A 15,157-nucleotide genomic window follows, 5' to 3' on the forward strand; every position below is an offset into this window, starting at 1 on the left:
ATTATATATGCAAGCTGATGTATCTACTAAAATATTTATTTATAACTTACACAACACCCTAGAGGCTATCCCAAACTCCAGTCATAGCTTAATATACAGAAATGGTCAGTTAGCAATTTTCAATCCTTTCAGAATCTTTAAGAGTGATTTATTTCTGCATGGACAATTTAGAACAAACAGTTCTTCATCTGAAGATGGAAAGGAAACAGGTGAAATTTACGCTAATACATTCTCCAACACTGGAGGGGAAGGGAGAGAGAAAAACAAAAACCAGTGGTGGAACACGAAGCTTCACCCGCTCGGATATACATTCATCCCATCCTTTGCCCCAACCCAAGACCTGTTCCCTTACCTGAAATAAATTTTTGAAACCCACACAGCAAGCTCTTCTATGTGACAGTAATTCAGGATGAAATGCTTCCATTCATTGCTCAGTAAGAGCTCTGAAATTCAGACCTAACAAGATCTAGTTTGAATGCTGTTCTAAAACTAGATAGAGAACAATTTCTCTGTCCCCACTTGAGTAATGTACTTGTCTTCCTGCTTAATAATTAAGAAAGAAATAAAGATAAAGGCTGCATCAGCCCAGTCACAATGTTAACAGAAATTGTCATCTAGAGAGTCAACAGGACACAAGATTAGGGATCTCCTTACAGCAGACAAAGGCAAGGATTTTCATTACTTACCACATATGACTGGTGTGAGGATTTGCTATTAATGGCCCAATAAAGTATTGAACAATACTAGGTACAAATTGTAATAAATTGTGCTATTAATTATTAGAAGGGGGTATAATCTCGAATTCTAAGAAAGTACTTCCTGTAAACCTCTTTCAAATATGTAGAATTTTAACAGAGGTATGAGCTAAGATCATTAGTGTTGTCTATCAGTATTACCATTCAAACCTTGGCCATCTCCAACAAAAGTAAGGCCTCTTGGTTAAGGAACTAGTCCAAAATAACTCTCTGAAGAGTTATTTCATTTTCAAGTGAACATCCAGTTTGGTCCTTCTCTGAATGACCCAGAGGAGGCAGTTAAATTATCTACAGCACAATGATCCCTCTAAAGTAATCATACAAGATGACTGTGAGAAATTAATGCAGTATCTTGTCAGACAAAACATGGGTAACAAGAAAAGATATTACTGTTTAGACCTGAAAAAAATATGCCTTTTGTTATGGAATAAAGAGAATTCAATAAATAAAATAATAAAATCAGTAGCAGTGAAAGTTGCTTTCCATGGAATAGGTTTTAGAAAGATGGCTGAGAAAACTCAGGTATTGAGCTTCCCAGAACATGTTGGGTTTTCCCCCTGATACAGAGAAAAGGCAAAGTATCCGTAACAAAATTTTTAATTTTGAATAAGGCATTGGGCATTACTAACATATTTTGCAAATGGGGAAAATACAAACAAATACCTTCTTTCTGAGTTGCCAGACGATGCAAGGTTTGAGGATTCCAATGCTGCTGCTCTCACCGAGGTCTGTGCAGGAGGAGGATTACTGAATAAGAAGTTGCTAATCAATCTCCAGATGGCGAGGAATGGGTAAAGTACTGTCCCCAAGAATGTCCAAAAGTCGCCACTGGAAGAATGTACCATGGATGTAGTTGGTCTTCCTGCCTAAAAATTAAGAAAGAACCTAGATAAAGACAACATCGGCCCAACCACATCACACTCAAGGTTCCAGATAAACTTTTTTACCTGGAAAAGTCCTGTGGATTTTAGTTTACTGCAAGAAGGTAAAATTGCCATCTTTTGCTGTTTTTCAAGTGTGTAAACTTCTAGGAACTCCTGGAGCTCTTTTTCTTTAAAGGAGTAATTACAACACAGAAACTGGAAAGTAGTTTCTCAGTGAAATGAACCAATTATTTTGAAGAGAACTAAACTTTTGTAATGAAATTAACAAGTTTGATTTTAAAAGTCTTTTTTAATGATTTTTAAAAAGGGAAAGGTTTCAGATCTCAATGAATACAACTAATCCTGATTACTGGAGGACTGTTTTAGGTGTGGGGCTAAAGCTCAGATCTGGGTAAACTACAGTAGTCCCCCTGCTTACCTGCAGGGGATACTTTCCAAGACCCCCAGTGGATGCCTGAAACCATGGATAGTACCAAACCCTAAATATACTATATTTTTCCCTATACATACATACCTGTGATAAAGTTTAATTTATAAATTAGGCACAATAAGGGACTAGCAAAATTGCCAGCATCATCAGTCTTGAGCTTTGGAGCCATTATTAAGTAAAATTAGGGTTCTTTGAACACAAGCACTGCAATATTTCAACAGTCTATCTGATAACCAAGAGGGCCAGAAAGCGACTAATGAGCAGGTAACATACAGAGCATGGATACGCTGGACAAAGGGATGATTCATGTTCCAGATGGGACAACACACCATTTCATCACACTACTCACAACGGCCCGCAATTTAAAACTTATGAATTGTTTATTTCTGGAATTTTCCATGTAATGTTTTCAAAGTGCGGTTGGCCACGAGTAACTGAAAGCACGGAAGGAGAAACTGCAGGTTAGGGGGCACTACCATATACTAACCAAGATATGGAAGAACCAAGCTCTCATCCCAGCTCTGGCACTTAAGGTAGCACCTTGGCAAAATTATTTAAGGTTCTGAGCCTTTTTTTAAATCAGAGATTAAAATATTGTTAGGATCAGATGGGATTAATATGTTTAAAAATGAATGTTATTTTTAGATTAAAATGTTTTTTTAAAAATTCATAAACAGTACTCATATGCTCATACATAAATAAATGACACCAAGTCAGTAGATTAGGGAGATATTCTACATTTCTTTTCCTCTCCTACTGGTCGTTTTTTGTACATGAAAATAGGTGAGGGAAAAAGTCGAAAATTTATATTGTGTCTCACTAGCAATACAAATATAAAGCCCAGGATAATGGAACAATAAATTGATCTAACATTTTTTGATAATTTGGACTTTAATTACCCACAGTACACTTTTCACCTTCCCTTCCTCTAATTATAAGATCAAGAGCAGAACAAACAGGACTATAAGAATAGAAAAAATATATATGCAGATACATACTGGCAACAGTACCACTGAAGCACTTGGGGCAAGTTCCAAATCCAGTAATTTCTTTTTATAATCTTCTTTGGTAAATTCCCTCCTGGGAAACATTGTTGCTAATGAAAAATTACCGTAAGTGTTGCCAACAGTCTGTAACATAACAATAAGTTTTAAAACCTTACAGTGGAGCCTTTTTAAAGTAAGATATTACAAACTCATATGCATCCAAAATGACTGCTTTCATTTTAAAAGTTCACTTAAATGTAAAATCAAAAAACATTTATAAAAACTTTGTGCTTCAAAAAATAGCTGAAGGCTATCAAATCCAAATAGTACTTAAAAGCTTTTAAAACTCAAAAATGACCATGAGGGCTTCCCTGGTGGCGCAGTGGTGGAGAGTCTGCCTGCCGATGCAGGGGACGCAGGTTCATGTCCCGGTCTGGGAGGATCCCGCATGCCGCTGAGCGGCTGGGCCCGTGAGCCATGGCCTGCGCATCCGGAGCCTGTGCTCCGCAACGGGAGAGGCCACAACAGTGAGAAGCCCGCGTACCGCAAAAAAAAAAAAAAAAAAAATGACCACGAAATAGCAAGAATATGTTTCCCAAGACTATATAAATACACTGAATAAAAATGAACAATTAGGTATCTTAACTATGACTGACTGCAGTTTGCAATTAGAGTTTTCACTGTCCTTTGGCAAACTTACATTAATATCTCACAAATACCCATTTTGATTGTAGGTATTTTGTATTAAAAATCTGGAATAGACCAGAATTTCCCTCATATTATACATATGACAGGAGTTTTTGCCTCCTCGTCTTGGAGAGTAAATGGTCCATAATCAACCCATAATCACACACATAATCCCAGGTCCAGGAATTTACAGTGGGCAAGCATCACAGTCACTTTCACAATGTTAAATCACCTATACTTATAAAATCTTCCAAAGGAAGAGTCTAATTTCTGTTTTTTGTAATTTTTTTTAAGTTTTATTTATTTATGGCTGTGTTGTGTCTTCGTTTCTGTGCGAGGCTTTCTCTAGTTGCGGCGAGCAGGGTCCACTCTTCATCACAGTGCGTGGGCCTCTCACTACCGTGGCCTCTCTTGTTGCGGAGCACAGGCTCCAGATGTGCAGGCTCAGCAGTTGTGGCTCACAGGCCTAGCTGCTCCGCAGCATGTGGGATATTCCCAGACCAGGGCTCGAACCCGTGTCCCCTGCATTGGCAGGCAGACTCTCAACCACTGTGCCACCAGGGAAGCCCTGTTTTTTGTAATTTTTTACTCTAGGTCATACTACCTCTCTCACTGTTCTCACTCAACATAAGGTCACAAAATTAGGTCACTGTACTGAGATGAAGTTCTAACAGGACTGATGCAATTAAAGATCTTTCTTTTTTACTCATGTGATTCCCTCTTCACTTACCTGTGGCAGAAGCACCCCATTTGGGGAGCCCTAAGTGGGGCTCCAAGGCAAAAGAAGGATGAAAGAGGCTATCTGGAGTTGATTCTACTATAAAGCTTGGGGAAAGGGGTTATTAAAATAACTTTTTATACTGTCCAGCCAAGCTCACCAGTGGAAGAAGGCATATAACTTTTTAGGCATCCTTTTCTTGGAACCTATAAGTGAGATGGCAGACTAAATGCAGAAGAGGTCTAGCAGAAAAGTCTGAATCCTAATTTTAATCTTGAAGTGATATGTAAAACAAATACCGGTGCGTGTAATAAGCCTAGATCCTACAGGACATCTGATGCCTCATTTTGAAAAAGTAATCAGAGAATAAAAACTAACTGGAAAGTACTCATATCTTCTCTTCTAAGAGGTCAATTTCACAACCATTCAGATCTTGAATAAGGCCATGTTCTGGAATTCCTGAAGAAGATACTTATTGCCAAATAAAGATTATTGATCTTTAGGTTTGATCAACTGGCAGATGGTGGGAAAACTGGCAGCCCCAAAGCATTCTAAGCAACTTGCAGAAAATTCAGAGAGAGGACTAAGAAAAAATGCATCTTTTACAGAGGACAACTCCTTCAGATTAGACTTCTGGAAAATCACTTGCTTTTCATGCCTCCAACTGAATGTACTAAGCACTGAGAAAAATTTCCAGAGTCTATTTTACAATAGCAGCAAATTCATCTTTTTACAGAACAAGCAGATATGCTGTTCCCATATGGCACTCATACATGACGGAAGCTCCACAACATCCCAGAGGCATCTTGTGCCTCGCTCCTGGGGATAAGTCATAACTTATTCATACTCTTCAAATCCTACCTGGAAAACTTCCCCTCCTACATTCTAATAACCCATTCACCTACCTTCATTACAACTCAAGACATAAATTTACCTGTGCAGCAAACTGCCTTGCTTCTTCTAGAGGAGCATCAGAAGGGAACTGATTTGTAAAGGAAGAACCATCAGGAAGACGGAATTGAATTCTCGCAACACTGCTATGAGAAAATGAAAATTTAAGTCAGCATCTTTACTTATACACATTCTCAAACGATATCATTAAAACTAAGAGAAAATGGAAGTGGTAATGTGTAATGAAAATGGGTTTTTATGGAGAGTTGGGGAGGGAGGATTGGAGGAAGGTGGTCAAAAGGTAAAAAATTCTAATTTAAGGTAAATAAGTACTAGGGATGTAATGTACAAGACGACTATAGCTAACACTGCTGTTATGATATATAGGAAAGCTGTTGAGAGTAAATCCTAAGAATTCTCATTGTAAGAAAAGAGGTTTTTTAATTGTATCTCCATTTAGCCCATGAACAACAGGGGTCTGAGCTGCACGGGTCCATGTAGAGGTGGATTTTTTGCAATAAACACATACTACAGCACTGCACTATCCACAGCTGACTGAATCCATGGATGCAGAACCACGGACACGGAGTCATACATGGAATTTTGACTACGCAGGGGTGGCACGCCAACTGCAACCCCGCACTGTCCAAGGGCCAAATGTGTATGAGAAGATGGATGTTAGCTGAATGCGCCGTGGTAATCATTTCAAAATATATGTAAATCAAACCATCAGGCTGTATTCCTTAAACTTATAGAGAAATGTAAGTCAAATATTTCTCCAATTAGAGAAAATAAGAAAATTGGCTTTTTTCAGTCAAATCTCATTATTTTTAACAACAGCTTTTTTGAGGTAAAATTCACCTTTAAAATGTACAATTTAGTGGTTTTTAATACAGTCAGAGCTGTGCAACCATCACTACTATGTAATTCCAGAACATTCTCATCACCCCAAAAAGAAACCAAGCGCTTTAGCAGTCAGTCCCCATCCCTCCCTCTCCCTTTCCCTGGCAACCACTCATCTACTTTCTGTCTTTGTGAATTTGTCTGTTTCTGGCACTTCCTATAACGGAATCATAAGATGTGTGACTTGTTGGTAACTGGCTTTTTTCACGTAGCATTATGTTTTCCAGGTTCATCCAAGTTGTAGCAAGGGTCAGTACTTCCTTTTTATTGCTGAAAAATATTCCATCGTATGCTATATGCTATATTATGTTTATCCCCTCTTCAGTTGATGGACATTTTGGTTATTAGCACATTTTGGCTATTATGAAGAACGCTGCTATGAATATTCATGTACAGGTTTCTGTGTGGACATAGTTTTCAACTCTCTTGGATATATACTTAAGAGTAGAATTGCTTAGCATTTTGAGGAACTGCCAAGTTGTTTTTCCAAAGCGGTTGTACCATTTTATAACCCCATCAGCAATGTAGGAAGGTTCCAAATTCTCCACATCCTTGCCAAGACCTGGCGGTTACTTACTTACATTACTTACTTACTTATTTTTTTTCGGCCATGAGGCATTCAGGGTCTTAGTTCCCTGACCAGGGATCGAACCTGTGCCCCCTACATTGGGAGCATGGAATCTCAATCACTGAACCGCCAGAGAAGTCCTGGTGGTCACTTTAAATTTAGCCTTCCTAGAAGGTGTGGTTTTGATTTGATTTTCCTAATGACTAATAATGTGGAGCATCTTTTCATGTGCTTATTAATCACTTGTATATCTTCTCTGAAAAAATATCTATTCAAATTCTTTCCCCATATTTAAATTGGGTTGTTTGCTTCTTTGTTGTTGACTTTTTATATTCCAGTTATATGGTTTGCAAATATTTTCTCCTATTTTTTTGTTTTGGCCGCACTGTGTGGCATGCAGGATCTTAGTTCCCTGACCAGGGATCAAACCTGTGCCCCCTGCAGTGGAAGCGCAGAGTCTTAACCACTGGACCGCCAGGGAAGTCCCTCCAATTTTGTGGGTTGTCTTTTCACTATCCTGATGATATCCTTTGAAGCATAAAAGTTTTTAATTTCGATGAAGTCCAACTTATCTGTTGCTTTCTTTTGTCACTTGTGCTTTTGGTGTCATGTCTAAGAATCCACTGCCTATTCCAAGATCACAAGATTTCCTCATTTCTTTTCCTCCCAAGAGTTTATACTTTTAGCTTTCACACTTAGGTAGATGATCCATATGGTGTGAGATAATGGTCCAAATTTATTATTTTGCACATGGATATCCACTTGTCCAAGCAGCATCTGTTGAAGACACCATTTTCTCCCCCATTGAATAGTCTCAGTAAACTTTTCAAAAATCAGTTGATCATAAACGCATACGTTTATTTCTAGAGACTCAATTCCTATTACAGGCGTACCTCAGAGATATTGTGGGTTTGGTTCCACACCACCACAATTATCACAGTAAAGCGAGTCACATGAAATTTTTGGTTTCCCAGTGCATGTAAGTTATGTTTATACTATACTCCAGTCTAATAAGTGTGCAGTAGCGTATGTCTAGAAAAACCATGTACATGCCTTAATTAAAAAACATTTTATTGCTAAAAATGCTAACTATCAACTGACAACACACAGTTGCCACAAAACTTCAATCTGTAAAAAACTGCAATAAAGCATTAGCGCAATAAACGAGGTATGCCTATACATCAACCCATATGTCCATCCTTATGCCAATACCACACTGTCTTGGTTACCGTAGTTTCACAGTTAAGTTTTAAAATCATAAAGTTTGAGTCCTCCAACTTTGTTCTTTTTCCAGATTGTTTTGACTATTCTGGGTCCCTTGCATTTCCATATAAATTTTAGAATCAGATTCCTGCATAAATTTTGGCAAAAAAAACCAGCTGGAATTTTGATAGGGATTGTGTTGCATCTGTAAACCAGCTTGGGGATTACTGCCATCTTAACAATATAGTCTTCTGATCTATGAAAATAAAATATCTTTCCATGTATTTAGTTAGGTCTTCTTTAATTATTTCGATAATGTTTTCTAGTTTTCAGTGTACAAGTTTTTTTACACTTCTGTTAAATATATTAAGTATTTTATGACTTTCGGAAAATAGTTTTTATTTATTTTATTTATTTATTTTTGGCTGCATTGGGTCTTCATTGCTGCGTGCGGGCTTTCTCTAGTTGCAGTGAGTGGGGGGCTACTCTTCATTGCAGTTCACGTGCTTCTCATTGCACTGGCTTCTCTTGTTACAGAGCACGGGCTCTAGGTGCACAGGCTTCAGTAGCTGTGGTGTGCGGGCTCAGCAGTTGTGGCTTGCAGGCTCTAGAGCACAGGCTCAGTAGTTGTGGCACACAGGCTTAGCTGCTCCACAGCATGTGGGATCTTCCCAGACCAGGGTTCGAACCCATGTCCCCTGCATTGGCAGGCGGATTCTTAACCACTGCGCCACCAGGGAAATCCCACTTGTTAATCTTCTAATATAGAAAATACAGAAAAGTACAAAGAACAAAACAAACATTAACCGTAATCCTACTAGCAGTACGTACTGGAAATCTGAATTTTTGTCTTTGTAACACATTTTTGTTTTGGGAACTGCCTTATCCCTCCAATTCATTCATTCGGGTATGATTATCAGTAATATTTCCTTATCTCCTTCAGCACAGGGATGGGCATGTCTACTACCCCAACCAGCTGGCCTATACAAGTGGACATAGTGATTGGTATTAAGATGGCCACATGACCCAAGCAGGGCCAATCAGAATTCTCAGTGAATGAGAAAAAGGATTAGTTTTTCCTCTCTAGGATCAGAAGCTCAAGATCCTGGAAGGTGCCAGGAGGCCCTAGGCTCTCCTGACACTATCTAAAGAGTTTCTCTGAGAATAAAGCTAAGACAGAAACCAAGAGATTAAAAGGAGAGAGAAAAAATCCTAATAATATCCTTCAGATCCCTGGCTCTGGTGATGCCTAACCAATTCCATCACGGTAACTCCCAGCTGCAGAGCCAACAGATTCCCTCTTTTGCTTAATCCTGTTTGACTTGATACTCTAACAAGTAAAGAATTCCAGTACACATGAGATAATCACTATAATCATTTTGATGTATGTGCTTTCTGTCTTTTGAAAAGAGATTTCTTCAGCCTTCTTTTAAACATCATGTATTTAGTACCATTACGTTGTACATTCACATCCAATGACAAATACCACTGGCAGCTGCCAAACTGATCAATATGTTCCTGTAGAACTATTTATTAATCCACAGAACACATCAGTGTTAAAAAGCAGCCCACAACTGCTTTTCTCCTCAGCTGCCATGTATACACATACATTTTAGCAGGAAATAAAGTACCTTCTTTCTTTTGTGGAAGAGTCTCTCTTGACTTCCATTTCTGCCTGTTTGGCTAGCAGGGCAGCAGCTTTAGCAGCTTCTACTTCTTCCTTTGTCTTTGCAAAACGAGCAGCTCTCTCTGCACGGTCCTTTAAAACAGTTGTTAGATACTAATTATATTTCACTGCCAGAAAGATCTAGTTACACATTTCCAAACATAAGGAACATAAATATGCATGAAATTCCTTAAGGCCATACATGAACTTCATCACTCTGATTCTGGTATTTTTTTAGTTTTATCAACTTTCAGGGACCAGAGTTATTAGTAAACAAACAAGGACTTGATTTTGGTCACTATTCTCTCTCTAAAGCCTAGAACAAGGTCTGGCACATAACAGATAATCAATAAATATTTACTGAATGAATAAATAAACGAACAATATTAAGTAGGGTGTAATATGTATTACAACTGCTTAATTCTAAAAGCAATTGTTGGGGCTTCCCTGGTGGCGCAGTGGTTAAGAATCCGCCTGCCAATTCAGGGGACATGGGTTCGAGCCCTGGTCCGGGAAGATCCCACATGCCACAGAGCAACTGAGCCCGTGCGCACAACTACTGAAGCCTGTGCGCCTAGAGCCTGTGCTGCACAACAAGAGAAGCCGCTGCAATGAGAAGCATGCACGCCGCAACAAAGAGTAACTCCCACTCTCCACAACTAGAGAAAGCCTGCGCACAGCAACAAAGACCCAATGCAGCCAAAAATAAATTAATTTTAAATAAATAAATAAATAAAAGCAATTGTTGCAAAAGTATCCTAAAGCTTGATGTGTCTAAATCCTTTGAATGTCCTAAAAAAGAATGCTTATGACTAGCAGAGCCTGTGATGTTGCAAATTCTTAGCTTCTTTCCTAGGGAATCTTTGAAAACTACCTTTTCACTACTGATAAAATTCATAATATAACACTGAGAAAAACTACTTCCAAAAAATCATCTCAATTTTAATCTTAACTGTATTTTAATTCAATACACAATTTCTAGGAAAAGAAAACAGAATTGGTATGCTCTGAGTCCCTAAAATCTACTGTTTTCGTGTGCCCTGTCTGGTAGTAAACCAAAACCATTGTGCATGAAAAAACAATTTCACTAATGTTCTAGAGTCAAGCATTAAAAATAAACTTAATACTCACCAGTGCAATCTGCTGTTTTATACGCTCTCGAGCTGCCCTATCTTCTGCCTTTTCTCTGTTTCTTTCCTCTAACATTCTTTTTGTTAATTCTTCTTCTTGCTTTCTTTTATAATCCAACATTTCTTTTCCAGTTTTCCTCCTCTCAATTTCCTTCTTAATCTCTCTCTGAATTAAAGAAAAAGTAAGTTTTATGAGCCAAAAACAAAATTTAATAATCTTCCTTTAATATTATTTTGTATGCAGGGAAAGCCAGTTGTAGGGTACAGCTAAAGGGAACAGAACAACTTCACAAAATCTAGGGGTCTAGTAGAATGTATTAACAGCATGGGTTAATGGTCAAATGTCTATCAATTTATAAGTCTTTGCCAGTGGCTCTGTTAAGATTATGGTGTGGTCAGTGTCATTTGAAAAAAAAAAACATTACACGTCTTTAGTTTCTGAGGTGCCCTCTAAGGACAACCTGGTAGTCATTTATTTAGCTTGAAGACCTGATAACCTTCGTATATTAGAACCCCAAAGAGATGACACAGTTCAGGTGCACAAGGTGAGAAAAACCAAGAATGCACTAGAATGCAGCAACACCAAAGGAAAAATTCAGCAAAATATCTACGCATTTCTTTTTCACAAAACTAAAACTTTGAACTGCATCAAACCAATTTTAGTTCAAGTCCCTTTATTCTTAGCGTAAAGGATTTATTGCAGAGGAAGAAAAGATGGTCCAACCTATTCCTAGCAATTTATAAAAAGAACACAAAGTGTACACTATGATCTTACTACAGAAGACAGGTAATTCCCCTCACTGTGCTGCAACACTGATCTATATAACCAGGAAGCCATTCCAGGTTTGCCAAACTGAATAGGGAATCAAATGCTCCCTCACTTAAGGGAAGAGAAAAACAATGCCAGGCACATGAGCTTTACCTGTTCTTCCTCTTTCCTTTTCTCTTCTCTCCTTTCTTCAAGTTTTTTGGTTAGTCTGTATTTTAAAAGTTTAAAAAGTACATTAACTGAGATACATCATATTAATATAAATTACATTTAGAAGATTTCTTTAGCTAAAAACTGGGGAAATGTGGAGACAGACAAAAAAGCTCCTGAAGGCAAAGCAACAACTTACCTACCTGGTCCCTGCCCCTAGGGAAATCCATGAGTAGTCAGTGGGACCATCAGAAGCCTCACTCCAGCTCTAAGTGCCTTACCTCCTACTTAACATTAGTTCCCATTCCTCCCAATTTATCAGATCTTGATTTTTTTTGTTTTGGCTGCACCATGTGGCTTGTGGGATCTTAGTTCCCCGACCAGGGATTGAACCTGGGGCCTTGGCAGTGAGAGCTCGGAGTCCCAACCACTGGACTACCAGGGAATTCCCTGAATATTTATTTGAAAATATGCATCTTCAAATACATATGTATAAATCAATGACTTACAAATGCTTTACTTCTTACAAAGACGTAAACAGTATTATGGCACAAAACTGTTAAAAAATAAAAGCAGGGCTTCCCTGGTGGCGCAGTGGTTGAGAGTCCGCCTGCCGATGCAGGGGACATGGGTTTGTGCCCCGGTCCGGGAGGATCCCGCGTGCCGCGGAGCGGCTGGGCCCGTGAGCCATGGCCGCTGAGCCTGCGCGTCCGGAGCCTGTGCTCCACAATGGGAGAGGCCACAACAGTGAGAGGCCCACGTACCGCAAAAAAAAAAAAAAAAAAAAAAAAAAAAAAAAAAAAAGCAAAAAGCTGAAGGCTAACATTTATAAAAACCAGTAATTCCAAAATTGATTCTGAACTGTGAGAAACTCAGCAATTAAAAACTAATGATTCTGAAAGCAGACAGTGGTAATGGCTGCACAATCTTGTGAATATATAAAAACCCACTGAATTGCATACACTCTGAATTTTATGGTATGTGAATTATATCTCAATTTTTAAAAACTAATGGCACTTTCTCTCAGAGGGATTTGGGTTACACAGGTATATGCATTTGTTAAAACTCAGTTGAACAACTTGTGCCAGAAATCAAGGGACGCTCAAAGAATGATGGTTTAGAACCCCAAAGAGATGATGAAGTTTAGGTGCACACAGTGAGAAAAATGAATGTTGCGCTAGAACGCAGCAACACCAGAGGAAAAACTTAGCAAAATGTCTACAGATTTCTTTTTTACAAAAGGATGTCAAAAGGACATAAGGCCCAGGATGAAGAGGTTCCACTAACCAAATTTTAAGCAATCTGTGCATCAAAAAAATTGTAAGAGAAATTAATTGTAACACATTAGGGTTAAAAAAAGGACCCATGAAATATCTTACTGCTGACAGAAGTTTTGAATTGGTATAACCACTCTGGAAAACTGTTCAGCCAGTATCTATGACCCAGAAATTCAGACTCCTGGAAATACACCCAAAAAATATGTTCACCAAGACATGTAATAAAAGAATGTTCATAGCAATTCTATTCTTAACTGACCCAAACTGAAAATAATTCAAATATCCATCAACAGTAGACTGGATAAATAAATTGTGGTATAGTCAATACACAGTCAATATAGCTATACAGTAACAAGCAACAATTTGAAGTGCTTACACGATTTTAATTATATGATCATATGACCCGGATTTTTGAAATGCTGTCTAAGCAGCTAATAGTTACTTCCCAATGAAAACTGTTTCGTTATTAAGAGCTTGTCAACATTTTATCTAATCTCAACATTAGTATCCCTTTTTAGAAGCTTAACAAATTTTGTGTATATGTATCTTCTAAGAGTGCTTTATAGTTTTTTTCAATTTAAGAAATCTCAAACAGCTGTAGACCCACTCTGTCCTGACAGGCTAACTATAAAAGTAATAATGCTCAATGAAGAAAACTTGGCAACCCCAGAACAAAGCAAAGAAAAAAATCTCGAATTCCAATTTCATAGATACCAGTATAAACACTTTGGTGCATGTCTTAAAATATCTTTTTTGGACTCATTATACTATATAACACATATACACCAGTATGTGTACATATAATTATTTTTTAATTAAAAATGGCATATTGGGCTTCCCTGGTGGCACAGTGGTTGAGAGTCTGCCTGCCAATGCAGGGGACACAGGTTTGTGCCCCGGTCCGGGAAGATCCCACATGCCATGGAGCAGCTGGGCCCGTGAGCCATGGCCGCTGGGCCTGTGCATCTGGAGCCTGTGCTCTGCAACGGGAGAGGCCACAGCAGTAAGAGGCCCACGTATCAAAAAAAAAGGCGTATTATATTCTATTTGCAGAACCGTCAGGCAGACACAAGCAGACACCCCTTTACCTAAGAATGGAAACTATTGGGGGTAATTCCCTGGCTGTCCAGTGGTTAGGACTCTGAGCTCTCATTGCCAAGGGCCCGGGTTCGATCCCTGGCTGGGGAACTAAGATCCCACAAGCCATGTGGCGTGGCCAAAAAAAAAAAGAAAAAAGAAAAAAAAAAGAATGCACTATTAAGAAATAACAGAAACTCCCCTTTCCCACAGGAATTAAATAGCACTTGATCTCACCCCACAATAAAGGGCTACCTGCCATGTTTCTTCACATTCCCCCCAACTCTCGAAATCTTTTCCTGATTTTTCATTTTCACTTCACCCCAGGATCCCAGGGTGATGCAAGTAAGGGTGCACAGTGGTGGGCTTGGTGTTAGCAAAGCAGAAAGAAACAGAAGAGGATGAGCCCCTGGAACTCTGGTTCCCTACTGCTCTTCTTCCAGACACACACCATTTCACATTGCTGTGAGAGATCTACCCTGCTTTGCACCTCCAGATTCTGGCCCTGCCCCAACTCCCATGAAGAACAATCAGAATCTAGGTTTTGCTAAAATGAAGCACATTTTTACTGAATCATGAGCTAACCCAAATACCCAATATATCAGCAATCATTTTGAACTCTGGTTCCCCATAACATCTATGTGAACAAGAAAATATCAAGTCTAAGTAATTTTTCTTAACTTCCATATTACACGGAATGATTTTTAAGTCAAGATTTTAAAATATTCCTGCTTATCCATTCACCATTAACTCTCAGTTATCTTTTAAGAATCATAGTATAAGACTATGATTTGATAATCACTACAAAATTAAAAATACTAAACTAGAAACCACAAGAAGTCAGAAATTTGATTATGAGACCAACTAATAACACATGACACTTAATAGACACCCACTTATGCAGAACCCAGGCTCAGTACATAGTCTTAAAATTAGATGAAGTTCTTGCCCATCTGGAACTTATCCTATGACACAGAGAGATAAAAGCAGAAGTAACAGATGGAAACACATATACCAAAATACTAGTGAAAAAGGGATTCTTAAAATTATCAGACCTAAAGCT

The 15,157-nt window shown here is 38.5% G+C and overlaps 1 protein-coding gene across 1 annotated transcript in view; it reads right to left on the minus strand.

Moving 5' to 3' along the window:
• UBXN4 (UBX domain protein 4) overlaps positions 1–15,157 on the minus strand; it is a 34,486-nt gene that overhangs the window by 2,515 nt on the left and 16,814 nt on the right. The window contains exons 7-12 of the mRNA XM_032636899.1: positions 11,744–11,798; positions 10,823–10,987; positions 9,657–9,784; positions 5,395–5,497; positions 3,068–3,199; positions 1,419–1,621 (exon numbers count right to left, since the gene is read on the minus strand). Coding sequence (XP_032492790.1) covers positions 1,419–1,621; positions 3,068–3,199; positions 5,395–5,497; positions 9,657–9,784; positions 10,823–10,987; positions 11,744–11,798 — 786 coding nt within the window. The remainder of the gene's footprint in view (positions 1–1,418; positions 1,622–3,067; positions 3,200–5,394; positions 5,498–9,656; positions 9,785–10,822; positions 10,988–11,743; positions 11,799–15,157) is intronic.

Source organism: Phocoena sinus, chromosome 7, assembly GCF_008692025.1.
Source record: "Phocoena sinus isolate mPhoSin1 chromosome 7, mPhoSin1.pri, whole genome shotgun sequence".
NCBI classification, from domain to species: domain Eukaryota; kingdom Metazoa; phylum Chordata; class Mammalia; order Artiodactyla; family Phocoenidae; genus Phocoena; species Phocoena sinus.